Below are 22,718 nucleotides of genomic sequence, written 5' to 3'. Positions count from 1 at the left end.
TGACCTTGAAAAAAAAAGTAGAAGTAAAAACTATTTCAGCTTAAATTTAAATTTAATTTAAGTTTGTGGCTCATTTTAAGTGCGCCACTAATGATTAGAAAGGGCACAGGATGTTCTGTGTGAATAGCAATGAAATGGTTCAGCACCATAGATAGTTCCCAGTGTAGCTGCTGCATTATCAGTCATTCCGATTGACAGAAATTCTTCAATTCTAGCACATTTCTGTTAAATTAATTAGCAGCTTTGAGGTACTTTTTTTTTTTTTTTACATAAAGGTGCAAAAAGTTTCCAGGTTGACAAATTGTTCAACCCTTGCACAAAAAAGCCAGAGGGCTGCAATGTGCTACTTTCTGCTTCAAAATGGGTCACTAATGCACACTGTTGTATTTCTCTGGATCAAGAATGAGTGCTTATGGATGTGGGAGAATGGCCTCTATCCCCCAGCGGGGATGGCGAGACGAAGAACAAAAGATGTATTTAGACATCTCCTGAGTTTTCTTCTATGCCAGTCAAGCAGGAATAAACTGGTCCAGGGATGAGGAAAAATACAACTGATGAGCTCTTTAAGCACATGAAGTTATTAATTTGTTTACATTTGGCCTATTGAATGGATTTTTTTTTATTTTTTTTTCCTTTCCTGTCGTTTTTTTCGCACATTTTTATGACTCAATTTGCCTTTCCTGCAATCCTGGCAGCCCTTCTGTCTATCATCCCTAACAAATCTTGTTTATTCTCTGTAAGACAGCTTGTAAGATAACACATCTATAAACATAAAACTGTTGATTCCTACAACTCCGAGCAAGGAACTGACGGTATAGATCTCTGCTGGGAGGCAAAAAGAAACAAGCCTCTCCACTCCTCATCTCTTCTCTTCCCTCTCGTTGTACCCTCTTCTTTTCACCCTTTTTTGTAGTCAGTGTCGCTTAGCAACAGGTTCGTTGGATAAGTGAAACTCAAATTGTGGCCTGGGACGACTGTTCAAACCCTGTGTGTGTTGCAATCATGATGTGACGGTGGGAGGCCGACAACTCTGTTTGTGTAATGAAGAGAGTGCGGCTGGATGTAAGTGTTTACTGGTGAACTCCTGGTTCTTTCACCCGAAGGCTCCTTCAAGGATTGTGTACGTGGAAGTCTGTCTGTATGAGTGTGCTACAGGCAAATACTTTTTTTTTTTTTTTTTCTCACACAAGTCTGTATGGATTGCAGAGGAGTGAGAAACTTGTCAGCTTCCACTGTTATCAAAGTGTCTGTGTGTATTTCTTGTGTATGTGTGTTTAAGTCTTTAAAAAGAACAAAACACCTTCAGTGGCTTCAAACCTCTTTCAGCGAGGCTTAAACTCTAAGTCAAATATTTCTAGCCTCTGAACTCTACATTTTCCACCAGCTTGTCGTTTATTAGCAGGCAGGGGGCTGATGTCAGTGCATTGCTTCATTGCTGCTGACCCAGGACCTGCTGTTGGCTTATCTAATTGATCCCTAGAGTTAAATAACCGTTTCCTCTGCAATATATACAGCAGCACATGGAGATGAATACAAAGATAATCTTTTCTCCCTGCTCCACTTTTCTATCTCTATTAAATGTAGTTATTTGCATGAAGGTTTTCCTGCACAAAATAGAATTTTGCAGACTGTGGTTTCCTCTAGAAAATTGGCTAAACTTAATGTTAGGTTCTGCTATTGTTATTATGCTTTTTGTTGTTAACAAATTTAAAAATTGACAGTAGATGAAATAATGTGCTATGGTAAAAAAAAAAAAAAAAAAAAAATCTTGGGATTATGTAAAAAAAAAAATAGTTTTTCAAGGGTATATCTTTTGGCAAGTAAAGCTGTTTTAAATAATATAAAATGATAATGACATGTACATATACTGTACATATAAAACAAAATCAATTGTTTGCATTCAATGTATTATGTAGTTAAATAATCAGAAAGTGAATCTAAAATACAAAGAAATGTGATTCTGGGCAAATTTAAAGTAGAAAAAAAAATAACAAAAGAACAAAAACCAGCAAACGGGTCCCTTTAATGCTTAGTTTAGGAGATCAAGCAAGTCTTCATATTTTCAAAGGCGGGCAATTTTATGTTTTACCAGCCAAATCAGGCTTAGCGACACTCCAGACTCTCTAATACAATTGTGGTAACTCTGCAGCCATGCTTCGAAATAGGGATATTAATTAATATTTAATGAGTTAGTATAAAGTTGATCTTATTGTTCGACTAACGATTAATTTATGATTTATAAAAAAAAAAGTGTTTTCTTGTGTATCAAGCATTTCATGGTCCAACTGTTCTTTCATCAAATGTTAACCTTTAGAACCTGTGTACCATTACTCAGTAATGGCTGTGCATTCCTTTTTCTGGATCACAATTATTCCCACTTACATGTTTAGATGTATGAGGTTACTATACTGATTTGATATTTATATTTCAAAAGGTGTTTCCAGGAAATATAATATCCATAAAAATTCAACAGACATTATGTCAGAATGTCTATAGCTCTAAGTAATAACTGAAATATTTTAGATAAGTATTATATTGTAATTACTTAGATTTTTTTTTCTCTTTGTTCCGCTAGAGTGTAGATTTTTGCATTTAGAAAAATAAATATTAAGTAACACCAGTGGAGCCCCTGATACATATAGACATAGATACATAGATCAATTTATTATCCCTACATTGGCCTAAAATTAATCACAAGTTGAGCCCATTTTGAGGTGTGATATGACAGGATAATTTAAGCATCAGTCATGAGAGATGTGACCCTGCTTTAAAATCGATTCAATCCTTTAACTGTCTAGCAACAGATCCAAATAAATTAAAATACATTTAAAACTGCTAGATAAAAAAACAACAACACTTAAAGATATTTTATCAATTGATTAGGCTCTCAGAAGGACCTGAAGAGACTTGACGATTAACCATTAGTATGTTTGCCTCTTTTTGTTGGAAATAAAAGGGTTCTTATGGAATTCTTTGACATGTTCCTGTTTTTTTTTTTTCATTTGTGGACTTAATGCTTTTTCACACTGAATGTAAACAAAAGTTTTGAAAGCACATGAGCTATCAAACATGACAGCATAAGGAAAAAAAATGATTTCGTAGTAGTAAACCAATTATCTCAAATAAATGGAGCACCAGAGAGTTTAGCCTTGAGGAGTTTATTCCAGTAACATCGGTCTAGTCTGACATTGTCACCAGAATGCATAAAAAAAAAACTTCCTTTAAAAAAATACGTATTGGAATCCAGAGTGCTTTCACACAAAACTTTTACTTTGCTCTGGCCATGTTGTTTTTGTGTTTCCACTTTGAGGTCAAATACAGGACCATTGACGCAGAGAGACAATTCCTCCCACTGCAGCCAGTCAATCAAGGTCCCAATTTCTCCCACTCAGAGGCTGAGTGTGGGAGAGAAGCATCCATTGCATAATTAATAAAGCTAGGATTTTTAGCAATAAACTATGACACAGCTTCTGTGTTTTCTAACTTATATAGAGTCATGAGGTTTAAACACAAAGTTGCTGGAACACGATGGGAGAGTGTGAAAAAAAAAAACACTTTCTAAAAGCATCCCACATCCCCATCCAACGTAAAAAAAACGAAAAAAAAAAAAAAAAATGTTTCCATATAATCTGAGGACTGATGAGAGAAAAGCCAAACTTTTAGGAATAAGTTTGCCCTTTTATATCTTGTTTATTGACAGTCAACTGGTGTGTTTTAATGTTTAATGTCTTGATGATGTGCTGTAAATGAGACTGTAAATGCTGTTAAAAAAAGAAAATAAAACATCCTTCAAATTTTTGATGTTTACCTTCCAGGTTACCTGCATCAATCAGTGAAATGGGGTATTTTACTCAAACAAACACTAAACCCCAGCACGCCACTGCCTAAAACACATACTGTATTGTGGCCACAGTAGCAGCCGTTTGTCAAAAGGTCTCAACAAAACAGATGTAACCATATCATCCAAAGTCTCTACAACCTGGCATTTAATGTGACAAAAAGCCAGCGTTCACCACAGCTTTGAAACCCACATTAAAGTATAATCATGTACCTAAAAATGGTATATGTTTGCACGATCTACCACTGTCCTTTCTTGGTAACAAGCTAAATTTTCTAATTAAACTGAATGGGCAAAGTTAACTTTACTCTAATTAAGGCAGAACGGTTCACTTCCTTGTCAAGGAGAAACATGGTAACTTCACCGTCCCTTATTAAAATCTTTCTCCTTCATTAGCTCCTTCCACCTGGAAAAGGCTGGCCTAAAGTTTATTCTCTTTTTGTGATATCTCTGGTTTTGTTGTCTTTGAAGTTCTCCATTTCACTTTTTTTGAGGATGGTGAAACTGTTTCTTGTGCTGCTGCTGCATATGTATCGTCCTGCAAAGTGCTGCAGTAGTGCCACTATTGGGAAATATATTGTTAGTCTTCATTATTTTTTTTGTGCGTTAGTCCTATTTTATCCCTTGCCAGCGTCTGTACTTTCAAAATGGCAGACTGTCATGGTGCTTTGCAAACAGGTGCCCAGCCTTATGTTTTAACTAATATAACATTCTTTGCTTATTAAAATGTACCTGGTTATTAGTGGAGGTAATAAGTTATTTTATTCCATTTTCTTATTTTACATGGGAAGGGTGTAATTTTACGTATTTTATCCTGTCTTGTTATTAGTGTTGCACCGATGCCATGCTTTTGGCCCCGATACCTGGCTGTGCAGTATTGGCCGATGCCAATACCATCTGTTTGAAATTTTCTGCATCATTAATATATCTACCTAAACCAAACTGAATTGAATCACTTGTGAACTTAACTGTATATGTCTAATCCACTACTGATGAAGGCACCGTTTATCTTCATTAAATATCTGTCAGCAAACATGAACTTGAAAACTGAAAACTTGAAATGTGCAACTGTAAAAGGAAAAACAAAAAAACAACTTACAAACATACATGTCTGTGTTTAACATTTCTATTTCGGCCCATCCTATGATGGTGTGATGGTGATGATCTTATGAGGTGTGTATATCATGGCCAGATGGGAGAGCTGGATGTTCATTTTGTTAACAGTAAACGGTAGCGTCTCAGCTTCATTTTTGCTAAGTTGTTGATCAATTGTGACTGGCTTAATTTGGAGAGTTCTCCTCTATCAACTCCGCTGTGAGAGTGGAGCTGTGGAAGCAGACTATGAGGGCGGAGCTGTGGGAGTGGAAAATTAATTAATTAAAAAATCTGTGCCCTAGGCATAGCCAGGCACCGCAGATCCACAAAGGGGCACATGCCCTTGTGAAAAGGGTCTGCCAACGCTGATGGTGGACAATGACTCTCTGACTCAAAAGAAAAAGTAAATGATTATTTAAAGTGGCATATTCAAAGCCTGGGCCAAGGGGATGTGACCCTCAAGCCGGGCATACACTGTGCTATTTTTTCAATTGTTCCACGCAGCTACAGCTCAAATTGTACGACTCAACTCTGCAGTGAGATGGCGCTACTTGGACTCCTCTATCCGGAAGCCAAACCAGTAGAAGAGGAATATGAAGCTCACTAGAGTGAACCACTCTGCCTTGGCAATTTGTGCGATTTTGTGCTGAAAGCCCTAAGAAGAAAAGGCGGCAATGTATCTGGACAAAGACATGGCTGAGCAAACATGGCTACTACGGTCTGTCAATTTTACAGAAAGAACTCCATTTCATTCGCACCCCCGCCATGCCTCTGTGTTTACATCTGAGAGGACGAAGAAGAGTCCTTGTTTGCACACTGAGTGATTTGCCCACGACGGTCAACTGAAAACCATACGTCTGATTTTCTCCCTCCCTCACAATTCCTGATCAGGAGGTGGTCATGAGAGGCTGATTGTCCCTGTATATTACACAACCCATGACGCACAATCAGGCTGAAAGTCGAGCTAATCAAAAAATTGTTGCATGACTGGAAAGTCGGCCCGATAAGGGCAAAACATCGCACAGTGTATGCCCGGCTTAAACAGGCTGTTCAAACAGGAAACCCCTGCAACAGGGCTGTAATAAATCAAGTCCAAAGAAAATGGTGGATTAAACTACTTAATAGAAATTTAAAGCGCTGACTGCTGTTTTTAGAAATGCTTGATGGCAGTCGAGCTAATCATTGATGGCAAATTGAATTATTTGGTTTTTATAAGACCAAGTTGGTCCTGGTTATACAGCCTCTGATTGGTGCAACTCTTGTTCTGCTGTTAATTCTGGTTTAGATCAAAGTAAACCAGACTAATCTTCCTTTGCTGTTCTTAGCTTCAAACCTATCAAGCCAGTTTCCTTTGATATCTCTGTTTCAGGCCAAGGCTCAGAGATGTTTAGACCTACAGTATTAGAACCTGTTAGTGTTGACCTGGTGTTTCTGATGGATGTCTGCTCAAAATTCTTCAGGTCGGATTTCCTTTCATTTAAATGATGATGTTGATATCTAGCATATGTAGAACATCTTGGTTCATCCACCCAGCTGAATACTTCCAGCTGCAGAACTTGTTGCATTTCATTTAAAAGCTATGATTTTATTATTTAAATTGGCAAAAAAAAAAACTCATGACATTTGACTGTAAATGTGTAGAGTTCTGAGAAATCTAACCTTTTGTGACCCTTGATGAAACTTATAGATACAGCAGAATCTCACATGATTTCTTTAGTCAACATTTGTTTAATTAAGTGTAATAGTGATTTACTGTAGTTTAAGACGTGAATAAAAACTAAAAACAGTTAAGGTCTCTGTGAAGGTTGAAGGAAAATAAGGCCAAAAAGAAATTAAGCCAGTTACAAATAAAACTGTGTGGGTTTTATTGCAGCACTTGTTAAGCTGTTCCCTTGATTGCTTCAATTGATTTCTGGCGTAGAATTTGTGGTATCGGCAGCTATGATAAATCAATAGTTCTAGTCATCTGGAAGAACCTTCGTCTTATTAAGCTGAGGCGGAAGCTGCTTTCTATTGATACATTAAGACGCTTTTCTGTTTATTAATAGGAGGCTGCATGCATGCGCCTCCACATGCCTGGCTGTTTGTGTATTTTAGATTTTCCTTCATTAATTCGTGTTCAGTTTTAAATGGCATCTCTGTTACAGTTATTGTGTGATTGTTAAATATGTAAAAACCATTATGTTTATATAGAATATTTCAATAAACTAAAATCATCTATTTTATGCCTTATGTCTCATTCATCAAGGTCCCTAGAAAGGAAGCTGCAGAGACCCCTACTGGCGAAGTCTCGCACCCTCCCAAGCATCCCCCAGTCTCCAACTGTTTCCAGGGTCCACCACTCTGACTTGATTGGTGGGAGTCCTCCCCGCAGGAAAACACCTCCGTCTCCCACTGGCCAATCAAAGGCCTGCACTCTGCCTCCTGCAGGTAAACCGATAGAAGAATCTAAAACATACCGGCATCCATAATTATTGTAGGTTGAGCTTAAATACAAGTCACCGAGGTGAGTAAACATTAGATGATGTACATCTTCAACACAGATTACCTGACACCTGTTACATGAAAAGCCTGCCGCTTTTAATTAGATGAAACCGTTAATGTGGCAGCTTTTAAATATTAATGTTCATATGTAATGCAAACTGATCAGTAACCATCTTTTGGGAGTTGTCCACCTCTGACAACACATGTAGCAGCTTTGTGTTGGAATGCTAATGCTTGTACAGACAGCAGATGTACAGGCTGGCTTCAGCTCTTATTTTTACTTCTTTCTTCCTATTAAGCTGCTATCAATATTATAAGCATCTCTGTTTTGGCAATATTACAATATCCTCTAATGAGGAAATCCTCATAGAGATGGAAACTAATGGCTAATGGGGTTCAGATAAACATCACATTTTGCCCGATTTTGTAATGGAAGATTTATGATGTTGAAAACAAGCTATTACTAGTGTATTAGTGTATTCCTACACTATTAATAGTAAACCACACCTGCAGACTTTTATCCATCTGCTGCAGCAGTAATGTGCTTTAAAACCTGATATCTCCATCGTAAGTGCTGTGGAAACCATTAAAGGTTTACATTTGTTTTTTTTGTTGGTCTGATCCTGATTGGTTAGCGCATATCACACTATTTATTCAGTAAAACCATCTTGAACTTAGGGGCAAATGATGGTTTGCTTGTTTTTAACTGCTGATACAAAACTGTAAAGAGCATAAGAGCCCAAACGAAAATCTTCTCAGATATGTCAAAACATGACCCATTTATTTCACCTTTTTTCACCCACTTCTGTTCTGATTCTCTGACATTTGCTTCACATGACAGAGCACACAAAGCTTCAAGTTTTCTCAGAGGTGGCAGATGTAGGCTATCCTCCACCTCTCTCTCTGTGCTCCCGTCTTACTCTCTCCTGATTGTAAGTCAAATGGTGTTTCCTTACCTGAGAGAAAAAAATGTGTCATGGAGAATCCTGAAGCTGTAGCCTTTTGACAGAAAGTGCTTTCATTTGAAAGAAAAATCTGTCCTTGTTAAGAAAACACTGTTAAAATGTGCTTCTGAGGGTGTTAAATCAAGGACTGAAACACAAATGCACAGCAGACTCGTCAAGTGTGTCAATTATTCTTAGTTTAAACTCACAATTGGCTTAAGATCTATCATGCAAACTCTACAGTAGGTGGGATTACGTATAATATAAAGACCTTGAACATTTATCTTCTCACTTTTTTTGATTAATCTCATGTAAAGTTGGCATGACCTTGTTTGGAGATTAATTTCATTCTAGGCAGCCTTTGTTCAGACACTTCAAGGACATACAACTCAATTAACCTGACAGAGCTTTTTGTGATTGATTTTTTTTTCTAGGTTCTAAAAATATTACAGCCAATATTCAGTCTAGTTCTAAGCATTGCATGTTTTTTTTGTTTTGTTTAATGCGCTATCAGAAAGTCTATGGAGTGAAGGCATCTCTTTGCCTCTGTCAGCACCATCTGGCCTCTCGTTGGAACAATGACAGTATTATTTTATCAATAATCCAACTTTATTAGAAGAGCCTGAGCTTCATCCATCAATGCCCTAATCCAATAAACCCTTCCTGTCGCTGCGTCTAATGATCCCATACTGGACATTCTCCAGTTGGTTGATTTAGATCCAAGTACTGCTATTCCGTGAACATCTTAACTGGCTGTGTCTCTCTGCTGTTTCCCCCTTGTTCAACTGATGCAAATATCAAATTAAAGAACTCGGTCTCACGTGGAGCCTTGTTGCCTAGCAACTACTGTCATCGACCATGATGCGACCTCGCTCTTTCCCCTACGCTTTATCCCTGCAGAAGCAGGAAGACAACTACCCCCCCTTTTGCTCCTCACTTTAATAACCGAATCACACTTCATTCAAAGAGTTAAGCCTCAGCTGATATTAGTGAGGCCTCCGCAGTGGGAATAACTCACTAGTTGCTCTGTCACCTTCAGCTGTAGAAGCCAGGTGTGTCCTGGCAGCTATTTAGTGGAAATTACTGATATATTTTCCACTCTCAAGATGTTTTTGTGTTTGATCCAACTTAAAAAATTAAAACAGGAGAAATCTGTTTTATTATACTTTTTAGATTTTGAAGGGAAGTTTTTTGTTTTTAAATATTCTATGTTGATCTTTTTTTCCCCTTTCCTTTTAACCCTTTAAGTCTCTGTATTTCACGAATCTGGCGATATGACTAGATTGAAATGAACAGCTGTCTGTTCTTATTTCCATCTTAAGTCAAAAAGACATCAGCACCAAACAGTGAGCCAGCTGTTTGTTGTTGGCTGCAAATGTTGAGCATGAGTTGTCATGCATTACTAGTGTCTGATGGTACTGCAGTCTGTGAATTACTGTTGTTTTCTATGGAAATTATGCATTTTTTTTATCTGCGGCTTATTCGAATGAAGTGGGTCCATCTGGTTCCTTCTGTGCTCCTGTTTATCTGTGCCTTGCACATCTATTCATAGATGGACTTATTTACATATTGTTACATTTAAACCACAAACGGTTGTATTTTAGTGGGTTTCTGTGTGACAGACCAACACAAAGTAGCATATGTGTAAAAGAAATATGATTTGCATAAATCCTAATCTCTAATCTGCTTCCCGCTATTCAGTTATCTATAAAAGTAATGAAAAGCTGACCAGATTAGGTCCATCTTACGCAGATTGCTATCCTTGCACGCCACTCTTTACTCAAACTCCTTACAGCAGGCCTAATCAACCTCTTTAAGGCTGAAAGCTACTTCATGGGTACTGTGTTATACGAAGGGCTACCAATACTGACCTATGAACTGGAGGGATCAGCGTACTTCTAAAATTAATTCATAATAGATACATTTTTATTTTTCCTTTTAACTTCTAATTTTCTTTGAGATATTTTATTTTCAAATCTCTATAAATGTATAAAGTATTAATGCTTAAATACTTTATATGATGAAATGCATGATTAATGATTAAAAAAAGAGATACAGACTGTCATGTTCGGCTGAATGTATTTAGCCCACATGCAGAACACACACGGCAACAGGGATCAGTTAACTGTTTATTGAGAGAGAGAAAATGGAAACAACGGAGTCGACGGGGAAGCAACAGCACCGCGAACCGTTCGACTTCTGAAAGGAGAAGTTGGTTATTAGCCGGAAAGGGCGATCAGGCAAAAATGAACAGAGGAACGTGAGCTTACCACCGGACGCAGCAACCTAACCGGGGGAGGACGGAGCGGACTCAGGCTCTGATCGATGGAGCTGGTGGCGGGTGTCTCAGTGACAGGTGGGGCTCAGGCTTGATGGTGACAGAGCTATGCTTACCTTACAATGATCCGGGGCAGCAGGAGAAACCAGAGTGGCTCGAAGCACCTTGCTTGGAGCCGGGAGAAAGGGAGGACCCTGTGGGAACTCAGAACCTGGAGTCAGCACGAGTGGGACCCTCTGGAAGGCGATCGTGAGGTAACCTGGGGAACACAGAGGTTTGGATTAACGAGGGAAGTCAGTACTCAGTTGAGAGACTGTGGCCTTAGGCGTACACTAGGGTTAACACTCTGGCGTCTGGATGCTGCTCTTATAGTGCAATCAGACGCAGCTCAACCAGCCGCAGGTGCTTGCGCCCTGCCCACCTGTCAACTGCAAACACCTGCAGAGAAAGCAGAAAGAAGCAGAACCGGCAGAAACTGCACGGCCCTGTCGGCTGAGTCCTGACAGACTTTGCCCGATGTCAAATTATTTTGTTTTCAGATGAAACTGAGGCACTTGATGTGGTCCTTGAGGGGCCCTTGGTACCCACTGGCACCGTGGTAGTGACCAAACCTAAATCAAACTAAGACACAGGAGTGGCACAGACCACAGTCTCAAGGGTGACACAGGGGTGACTGTGCTGGTCTACTGCACGGATCCCGATGAAATACACTAAAGTTTATAGTTCTAGAACAATGTGAAATTATTATATGTCACAAATGATCCAGAAAGGCAAGACTATAGTAAAATGGGTATCTAATGTGGGAAAACCACTACAGAATGAAGATAAAATTTGTGGTTAATGTTAGGTTCAAAAATGTAGGTTTGTAAAAGAGGAACCGAGTCCACACAGGAAAGAGATTCTCAACAGCTCCTGCAGGAGGTGAAAGAGCCAAACCCAACTTTCCAACTCTCTCTCGGACCCCCCTCCTGCAGTCCCCTTTTATTAACAGAACATAACACATGGTTACAAAACAGAGTATTCTTCTGACAAAACAATTGATCAGGTGATAAGACAGAATGCTGCACTGATTGAATCATAAGACAGATTGAAGCATTTCATTTCTTTAATGTTTCATATATACATACATTAATTTTATAATCATCATTGAATAAACCTAACAGTTAGGAAAATTAGATTTTTTTTCCATTATCAAGAATATAAAATATTAAAATTGAGATTAAATGTAATTTTTAATAATGCATAATGCTATGATTAAAAACCATGGGGATTTAAAACTGAACATTGAGGCCGACTGTTAAAAAAGATGATTCCACGTGGCTGATAAGGTACTGAAATACCTTCTCCCTTTTGCAGCAATAAATGTGTCAGTCTGATTTTTTAACTTTAAAGATGCTCAAAATAAAACATAGAGCACCTCCACAAGAGGACAATAGCATTCGTATGATACTGACAGACATTAAGCCCCGCCCTTCTTCTAGACGGACACTTGAGGGGTTCTTTGTCTTTGTTCTGTTTTTTCATCAACAGTTTGTTTAAATATTTGCTATTCAGTTGGAATATAATATCATTTTAAAAAAGGTTAGTATAATTATCCTAAAAATTTTAATAATTTAACTAGAATAAAATAAGCAAAACATTAAGAAAGTAGATTTTTATTTATTTATTGTTTTTTAAATGTTTTGTAGTGTTGTCTGTTAGTTTGCAAAGGAGGGGGTATAGTACATACGCAGAGAGGGAGATAAAATATCCTACAATTAAAGTCACTAATCTTCGAAACTACTAACAGTTGAATCCTTAAATTCAGATTTTATACCTAAATGTAATCCGTATTTAAGTAGTTGGGATGCTCTCTCAGAAAAACTATTCTCCTACATATTCAATCACATGTAGCTTCTTCTGAGGCTCGTTTCTGAGGCTCTCTGAGGAGGGTTCATACTGACAGCAGAGCAGGCAGCAACCGCAGGATGTCACTTGGATTGATGCCTACACACCGTAGCTCTGTTGGCGTCTTGCTGTAGAGAGACTTTGAGGAAAACATCTGAAGTCTGATAAAAAAACATCACTTAGGGATGATAGAAAAATATATACTTCACTGCATGTGGTCAAAGGCTATCCAAGATGTGCTTGTTATCATTGTATCCGAGGAGCATTATTCACTTACCAGAATAATACTCTCACACACACAAATATGTAGGCTTAGTTTTGGATGGAAAAACACTCCACAGTCTCATTTTTATCTTGGCTTTGAAGAAAAGGCTTCTCTGTGGGTTTTCTCCAGGTATTTCCCACAACTAAAGAGATGCAACCTATAGAGTGGAAGGGATTGTAAAGTGACCATTGTTTTGGTGCATCATTTAAAGCATTAAACGCGTAACAATTGACGTCCAGAACATTGGCTATTGTTAGACTAAAATCTTTTTTTAAATAACCAAAAAAAAAAACCCTAACAAATCAAGCATTTGGAGACCAAAGAAGCATCTGACCAGCAGAGCAGTTGGCTGAAACCACTAAGTGGGTTTTTATGCTATGAAACACAGAGTGTTTTATGTCCTATGAATGAAAGGAGGTAAGGTTATAGCTGGTCAACCAGTCAGGTTGGAAATTACAAATATGGTTTAGGGGAGATTATTCTGTAAACATAAAAAAAAATACCTGTGATTCCAATCAGCATTGTTAGTTAGAAAATTCATATGTGATGCAATGATTCTGTGGAACTATCATAGTTTGGATCCTGTTTACTTTTCTTCGGATGATGACACTATAAATCTTTGCTTTATTCAAGTTATTTAGTAAAACAACCTTTGATCATTAATTTACAAGATATTTATCTATTTTGAATCCAACTCAAACTGCATCAGATAACCTAGAAGTAGATTCTGATTTCTGCTATGTTGATCCCTGAAATGAGAGAGAAGGAAAAATCTGTTTGTTTTTCTACTTCCGGATATCTAGGTCACTGAGGATAGCCGAGGAAGAGAAAAAAGCAACAGTGAAAAAAGACTCAAATCAATCCTTAAAGTTGAAGTTTTGAGCTACAGTCTGCTGAGGGAATATTTTGAATAAAAAAATGATTATGTGATATTTAGATTCAATGCAGTATATTATGAAACAGGAAACACAACTTGGCTTAAAACCAACCTTAACTATTCAAATCACCCTCCAAAAACCAACTCCATGGTTAAACAGATCGGTGGAAGTAGACTTGCACCAGTCCCTCAGTATTGCTCAGTAATCGCATAATTTTCACGTGATTGGCTATGATCACAGTGAGCCAGTCATTATGAAAACCACAGATTTTAAGCTCTGGTCATAGTGTTGTTGCTCAGTTTTTTTTCTGAGCGGACATGCATCTTTCTTCTACGCTTAGTCCATTTTTGTTTTGGTCAGAATGCCGAAAACTGCGGGCTGAATCACCCGGAAAACAGAGGGAAGGGGAGACATTCCTCTTAAGAACATTCCCAGGTCATGCTGTGTCGACTTTATTTTTCCTATCTTTTATTTTGATTTAAAAAAAAAACTTGAGTCCGCTTTAGAGAGGACAGAGAAGCTTGACAGAATTGATTTGAAGAGAGATTGAAATAAAAACTGGAGAATCTTGTAAAAGAAAAAAGAAAAAAAAATTATCCCGTTTAACACTGTGGAGGATTTGAGTCTAGAAATGCAAATTGGCTCCAATATTTACTAATTAGCTGTTTCGGGTATTCATGATCGATTACGGATATCAGAGATCCAGTCCAGCGCACTTTACATTCGAGGCCTATTCCCATAGACTATTACTTTGGCTTTCTGAGCAAGACATAACATTTTTCATTTCTTTGTCATAATATGATCACAGCTAGCCATTTTTCAGCATTGAATATATTGAAAACTGAACGGATCAAGTTCAATGCTGATTTAGAAAAATAAGTAAATACAAGAGATTAGCACTTAATTAGTCCTAATGACACTAAAAACAATGAAACATGCCAGAAATGTAAGGTTTTGAGCTTTGATCAAAATTTAAAAACTAACAAAAAGTATTATTTTTATTATATAAACCTGCATTTATTTTGATAGCTTTGTCAAATTAAAGGGTTTTAAGTTAAGCTCAAGCATTTTCATTAAAAAGATAAAAAAACGGGGGAGTGGCAGCCTAGTGGTTGAGGCATGGAGCTTGAAATCCTGAGGTTGTGGGTTCGAGCCCCACTCACACAGTCTGCCACTTTGGGTCCCTGAGCAAGACCCTTAACCCCTGGGCACCCCACTGCTCCTCAAGGGGATGGGTTAAATGCAGAGGTAAACTTCTTCAATATGAGATATATGAAGTTTAATTATTTTTATTATATCAAGGCTAAAGTCTTCACATACATGGCAAGATTGTTCATTCATTCAGCAGTTGAATTGGATCGGTTTCGGATTTCGGCTCAGCCTAGGTATCAGATTGGATCGGGGGGAAAAATAGATCGGTGCAGCTCTACTTGAATCAGAGGCTGAAATTCACCTTCTTACAGGACAGCGGCCCCAAATAGCCAGATCTACAATCTAGAGGTTAAAAAACAGGTTTTTCAACACCGGTCAAGAGCAATGTTTCCTCCATATCTTAGCTTCAGATTTTAATAGCTAAATTAACTCCTCAAAGCCTGTTAATGATACGTTTTGTGACAGAGGTCCCCCTCCCACCAGGATAAAAGCACTGACTGCACAGCAATAGTTAAATTAGATTGCTTTAGATTAATGCATATGTTTTAGAATGGCAGTCAAAGGGCAGACCTAAAACCAAATGAGAATTTGTGGCAGAACTTTAAAACCATTGTTTACATAAAAACTCCCTTTAGTCTAATTGGGCTTGACTTCTTTTGCAAAATGATTAGTGTAAAAGGATTTTTGGTTTTGCCCAATTCATTAACTGGAAGCATCTGAAAGGTATTGTGGGTCTCTGTAATGAAAAGATGTCTCAGTTTATTGCAACATCAATAGAGACGTTTTATGATGCCTACCTTACACACAGTTAGTCAACTTTTACTAACTAGACAGGTTTTATTAGTAGCGAGGTTTGTTAATGAGGGTTCTTGGACTCTGACAAGATTTTTGACAAGAATCTGGAGCTACGTGAGTCGAATGTAACTGGTGCAGCCAAGCTAGGTTCTGACAGCACAGATCTGTCTTTATTGTTTATCGCTAAGAGAAAAATGTGATAGTGCCTGCAGAACTATTCATTCTCCATTGATGTAAACGAGCCATCATTTCTGTCCAGCAGCTCCAGTTGTAATCAGGTTTTTAAGCAGTCTGGCAAAGAAATTTAAAGTTATAATGTAACTAAGCTTAAAAGGACACTAAATGACATTCTGGGAACCTTTTATGGAGGCCGTCATTGGATGACCGTTTCTGATAATTGCGTTGTCCAGGGTCCTTACCTCTCATATATTTTTTCTTTTTGCCTGCACCCCTCCTCTCTCCTAGGAGAGCTGTGGCGTTTGGAGGACGACATGGAAGGAGATGATGAGACTGAGCAGAGTGGCCGCACCGAGGCCCGTCCTCGGTCCCAGTCTCCCTTCTCCCACTTCAGGGCACGAGCTGCCTACCTCCGGAAGAGCATGTCGGCTGATGACCACCTGGACATGGGCCTGGACTACAGCTCAGGGAGAACAGCTGAGGGCAAGTCAAGTCGCAGCAATAAGGGGAAGCTGAAGAGAAAATTTGTAAGTGGAAACTTTTACATGTTTTCTGAGTTTTGCAAGGAAGTAGATCTCTAAAGCGATGGACATTTTTTGATGCAATTTCTAAAAAACAAACACTAAAAAAAAACATGTCCATCCTAAAGAATTGAGCAGCTCTTTGAGTTCATTCAAAGTAGCATTTGCTCCATCTGCATGTCGTGCATCCCTGATTTTAAAACTTAAAACTGCATTTAGTAACAGGATAAAAAAAAACAGTATAAAAAAACGAAAAAAATCTCATCTGTTTCTAATCCACAAACAAAAATAGCATCCCTTATGACTCTCTGGTCAGCATGACAGCAACTTCTTTTGTTACTGACTGTCCAAGATGCAAATATAGCTATTTCCAGTCAGTATTAGAGAGGAATAAAATGAAAATAAAGTCTGTAGAAAGAATGGTTAAAAAGGTATTTGAAGATAAATGTTTTCTGTCACACATCGAGATATATCTGATGTTCAAATATAAAAAATGTCTATACTCTGAAAAGTATCAAAAAATAATCCGTTTCCAGATACATTACTAATTTGGCATCGATAAGAAATGCACCGGTCAGGATTTTTGAAGCAGATCACTGATGACAAAAAATGTCAAGGGCTGGTCCAAAAGAACTAAAGCCTAGTGTTAGGATAATTATCATTGAAGTTGTGTGAGGTTATTACACCTAGGTATTGGCAGCCTGTTGTGTGTCTGAACTGATTTGGACAGTTCCTCTGTCTAGATATACAGTTATAATCTTCATTTTGTACGTGGCAAAGATTTGGAAATGGAATGAGAGCGGTGTCCTTCAGCTAAGAACAAGGTGTAATATTTTGATACGGCTGGAGCCATGGATGCCTAATGATCTGCTAAGGTGATGTATAAAATGCCTCTTTAACTGTTAATCGGGCCACTTTCTGAGACGTGAGCCCGAAGGTGAGCAGATGCCTTCTGTAAATTCTAAACAATTTCTCTGATATGAGTAAGATTACAATTTCTATCAGAATCTGTTGTAATGTCTCCTGGTTATTTAATACATATAAGTTATGAAGTGTTATTTAAAGAGTTTGTCGCAAGTGATCTCTTTTCAGGGAAAAGAACCAGAAAGATAGATCGTCATGGTGCATACACAGAGCCCATCTTTAGCACTAGTTAGACTAAATGGAGAGTTTCTTTAATGACAGGTCAGTCAATCACAGGAAAATCGGCTGATTGACTAGTGCAAATCTGTTATCGATTGTGTTATTTACATATTTTTTCTATTGTTATTTTTAGATTTCTAGATTATTTGCACATTTTAACCATAACACCTTAAACAACCTTTAAAATATTGTGAAGTTGTGATATTTTTGGGGGTGTTTATTTAGCATTTATTTGTACATTTATTTATAAATAATAACTGTAATTCTGTTAGAAAAGGTGGTTCCATGTTGAGATTGGAAACAGTGAGTTTTTCATGTTAAAAAATATATTTTATGCCTGTGATTGTTTGGGATTACTATCCTCCATGGTATGGAAAATAAATCCCTGGATGTTGATATCGAGTTTGGAATTGTAGTGAAGTGAAAACACTATTCTGCTAGAGAGCGAGACGCTCAGCAGATACCAGGAAGACAGAACAGTATACAGCACTACATAATGCGCCTTTTTTTTCTTTTAAGCTTTTGACCTAATCTTTCATGTTACATATTGGATTTATAAACTTTTTGCAACCTTTTAGAAATTCTTGTTAAGTAGAAGTTCTGGTTATTTAAGTCTGCAGCATACCGCAAAATAACAAAATAAATCTAAGTTGTATAATTCTGATGCTTTCTAAGGTGAAATAAAGGGAGCTTATACGTTAAGGTAATAGCTTTTTCTACACTGCAGGTCAAGTGCTGCAGCTGTGAAGACGGACTCTTTCCCTTTAAGGAGGCGTAGTAGTTAAATAAAAAATAGCAATGTTGGATGCTAGAACAGGAAATCTATATCTACTTTATATAAATTATCTCTCTCTGCTCCTAAAATAAGAAAAACTTTAGAATTTGAAATGTAATTTCTCCTGTTATTGTTTATATTTATTTTTCAGTTATATTTTAATTATAAAATGACCAATAGTTTGATTTAGTAATTGAAAAAACTATTTTGTTTTACAAAACACGGCAATATGCTGAGATTTCAGAAAGCTAACAGGAAGTAAACAGAACAATTGAAGATTAAAAAGTCTAATTTTTTTGGGCAACATTGAATTTTAAGCAGAAAAATTGTATTTTAAGCAGCTCGAAAACTTAAGAGGAGACCTACTTTAAAGGACCTGGAGGGTGAAAAAACATTATAATTAAATGTATGCAGCCTATTCACATTTTTTTTTTGTTATTTGCCTTAACACATTTTATTTTAGTTCAAAATGTAAAAACGCAGGATTATTGGTGTTTTTATCCCAGGCTCTTTGACTCTAATCTCACCAGTAAAGTATAATGGCCACCCTTATTAATGAAATGAATCTTAAATGGCTGTACTGTATATTACTTTGTGCCTTCTGGGTGTGATTGCTTTTAGCATTTGCAGGAATCCTGATGAACAGGCATTAAACATTAAAGACCTTTTTATTGTCCTGTGGTCATTTAATCAGGAAACGTTAGACCCCATTACCAGCCCAAACTTTGTAATTGACTCTTCAAGGCAGAAGTGCAACAGGACACCTGCGTAGGTAGGAGACAGCTGGGAGGTTACATTTGAAGCAGTTCATTTTTCCTCAGATGCTGAAGTTTGATGGACGTAAATATGGCTGCAAGGAGGATTTTACTCTGATGACTGAACTTTTTTTCATCCTAATTTTCTTTTAATCTTGAACAAAGATCCATAAATTAAAAGCCATCTGGATTTACGTGTCTGTGCACAAAAGTCTGTTTAGTAGCCAAACGAAATGGGAACAGCTCTGGATGTGATGTCCTGCCGCCTATGTTTTGGGGTGAGAGCTCATCCATTCTTCTCTTAAAGTATCTGGCAGCATTAGAGGCACTCAGAGATACCTCATTAAAACATAATTCCTGCTTTTAATATAGCAATATGGCATTACATTAATTGGTTTATTCTATTACACAGGATAATGTATCAGGTGAATGCTTTTATTCATGAAGCTTTTTTGTACTCCAGCATGAAAAATAGCACATATCTGCACCACTTGGGGAAAAATGGCATAGAGAAAAGCATTATAAAAGAGCCGCAGGAAAGCAAGTTCTATAAGGCTATAATTTGTTTCTGTTTCCCACTCTTATAACCACTCTGCATACATTCCTTTCAATAAAACTGTAAGAAATGTCCCTTTCAAAAAATCCAGACAGAACTGTTAGCCGGACCATCTTTCATCTACACTTTCTGTCTTTTACAACCCTGAATTTTCTGTTACTTTAGTAAAAAGTCAAAGCATTGCTTTTTTTTTACTTGCTATGAATGTAACAGTATGTCAGGATCTTGGGTTTGTAATCTTTTTGCTCCACTGGCCTCATGAAAACTGCAGCTTTGCCTGACAGCATAGTTTATTGTCTGTCTATTGTTTTACTGCAGAGGTTTTACTGTGACACGGCGGAGCAGTGGTGACTTAATATGTGATCAGAGAAACGGAGCAGCCTGCCCTCATGGACTGAAGTGTCTCTGTGCTAAATCATGCTCTTGTAAAATACTAGCAAAAGTAGTTAAAGAAAGTTGCAGCACATTTAGTGATGCCTGGGAAGATTTTGTAAGAATAAATTTTTTATAGCAGTAGAAGACTCTTAAGATGTTATTTAAAAATTCAGAATAAAATATTTTGCCATAAATTTCGAGTAGCTGACTTACTGCTGTGCTTAAGAATTGTATCAGGTCATGTTTTTTTTTTTTTTTTTTTTTTTTTTTTTTTTTTTTTTGCCAAACCAGGTTTAAAAGATCCATACATAGTTAGATTGAAATACCTGTGAGATTTGAACCATTTTCCCCTTGTTTGTAAGGGTTTTGGAAGCAACTTTTTTTTTTCTTTCATTGAGCTAAAGCTCCCTGATTGTTTTTTTTTTATGATTGAATTTTAACAGAAACCAGTAAAGTTCTTTTATAAACTATTGCATTTCTCTTACTGTACCTAATGAAAATGCTTAAGTTTAACTTGGTGCTTGGGTGATTTAAAACCCTTTAATCTGACAAAATTCTCAAAATAATTGCAGGTTCATATATATAAAAAAAAATATTGGTTATTTTTTAAATTTTAATCCAAGTTCATAACCTTAAATTTCTGGCATGTTTCATAGTTTTAAGCCTCATTAGATCTAATTAAAGGCTAAAATCTTGTATTTCTGGGACCACAAACACCAACTAAACTTTTAAGATCTACATTAAACTTGATCCATTCATTTTAAAATATAATCAATGCTGACTAAATGGCTAATTGTGGTCATATTATGACAAAGAAATAAAACATTTTATGTCATTAGCTGCTGTTTGGAATAATGGACAAGGATTTTAAAGCAAAACATGACGAAAACTTAACAAGCTGCACTGAAATGTGCCAAAGACAGAATATATAGCTGGATCTCAGCCAAGGGTAGTTTATTTAGCAGCTGCTTTGACTGATAATAGAAACAAAAAACTGAACAGACACAAAAATACAGAGATTTTTTATTTTGCTGGGATTTCTTATGATGTTTGAATAACCAGAGGCAATTTAGAGAGGAGCCTAACTTTTTCGATTTATAACAGGGTTTTGATTAATTTATTCTCTTCACGTTCTGCTGTCATTCAGCTTTTAAATACGACCCTGGCCCAAACCTCCTGTTTCAAATGATAAAACTGAGCCCTGTTGTGAGTGGGCAAAAACCTAATGGAAAGCATTAGCGATGATGTACTTTATCCTGGAGGAGATTGTTTATTTATGTGTTGATCAGTGTCTTGCAGTTAAGTAATCCCCGACTTTCTGTTATAATAAAGCAACAAATATGAAATGATGTTGAAGCCGATTTGTGTTTGCTGCTTATTAAGAGAAGTAAAAATGTAAAACAACTAAAGCAGATGTGTGCTTGTAGGTTACAACACACACGTGTCATGAATGCTCAATGAGGTAACAGAATCACCAGAAGTCTCGTTAGGAGCTCGTTAACTACCAGAGGAAATATTTATTGAAACATTATGCTGCTGCAGAGAAAGATTAATTTTTATTTAAGCTTTTACATGTTCTCACCTGGAGTGCAGACAATTGGAGAGGATGCTGTACCTCCTGCATTCAGGTAAAAATCGGAAAACAATACGAAGCCATTTGGAAAAATCATTATGCAAGAAATCTTGCAGATTGTTAGAATGTGGTAGAAACTGAAGGTTAAAGATGACCGCCAGAATACGGTGTGTCCTCTTCAGGAAAAAGAAACAATTTCCTGTTCAGCTGTAAAAACGGCAAAAAAAAGAAGATGGTTTTCTACAGTAAAGATGAGACGGATATTACACAAGTATATGACTAAATCAAAGTCGAATTAAATCTACTGATTGTGTTTCTCAGTGGTAATTGCCTATTGATTAATCAGTTCCCTTGTAATTTCTGTTTTATTGTGTGCAGTAAGCACAATGAATCGGGATCGAGAATGAAACAGAAAACTCCCTGATTGCAACTTATCTCAACTTATAAACATCTTGTAAAAGCTGAAGTTCAGCTTGTGAAATAATAACCAAATCCCCCCTCTACTGGTCAGGTTTTAAGACATACCATTTGTTATCATTGTAGGAATATATTTGTTCCTGTAGCATAGTGTCTCTATCAGGCTTAAAGCAAGCCACCTCTGGGATGGTGAAAACTTGTCTTCTTTTAATCTCCATGAATTATTGAGGGATTACAGTCTTGAAGGAAATGTGGTATGCTTAATGGAGATGATTTTGTTGTGGTTTAGCAATGAAAGGGAAAGTGGTTGGAGCGAGGAAAGGACAAACGGAAAACTCATCCTCTTGATTCTTTCATAGTGCAGATCTTCTTTGCGTAATATATACTCTCCATTTCAATTGCTTGTTTATCAGATTATGACAAAAATAAAGCTTTACTAGTAGTGTTGCACCGATACCGATACCAGTATCGGACGGGGCCCCGATACTACCCTAAAATGGTGGTATCAGTATCGGCGAGTACCAACAAATAGGGCACAGATACCATTTTGAGAGCCATAAGTTTATTCAACTATTGTCACCCACTCCGGGTAGGCAATAAAAACTTTTTATTTTTATTATCCAGTAGAACTTTTTATTAAAAAGTTCTAGTGGATAATTGTGTTAGATTTTTTCCTGCTTCACAAAGGTAGGCAGCAGCTTGACAGAGCCATGATGGCAATTATTTTACATTATTATGGTATCGGTATCGGCCGATACTGCACAGCCAGGTATCGGGGCCAAAACATGGCATCGGCGCAACACTATTTAC

General features: G+C 37.2%; 1 protein-coding gene across 3 annotated transcripts in view; it reads left to right on the top strand.

Moving 5' to 3' along the window:
* Positions 1–22,718, top strand: part of LOC119793810 (ankyrin repeat and fibronectin type-III domain-containing protein 1) — a 233,314-nt gene that overhangs the window by 56,282 nt on the left and 154,314 nt on the right. For all 3 annotated transcript variants that reach the window (XM_038301085.1, XM_038301084.1, XM_038301083.1), the window contains 2 exons: positions 7,182–7,363; positions 16,082–16,320. In XM_038301085.1, the coding sequence (XP_038157013.1) occupies positions 7,182–7,363; positions 16,082–16,320 (421 nt within the window). The remainder of the gene's footprint in view (positions 1–7,181; positions 7,364–16,081; positions 16,321–22,718) is intronic.

This window comes from Cyprinodon tularosa, unplaced genomic scaffold, assembly GCF_016077235.1.
Source record: "Cyprinodon tularosa strain WSP-4 unplaced genomic scaffold, ASM1607723v1 ctg46, whole genome shotgun sequence".
Taxonomy (NCBI): domain Eukaryota; kingdom Metazoa; phylum Chordata; class Actinopteri; order Cyprinodontiformes; family Cyprinodontidae; genus Cyprinodon; species Cyprinodon tularosa.
Note: the sequence above shows the minus strand (reverse complement) of the source record. Positions and strands in the feature narration are given on the sequence as shown.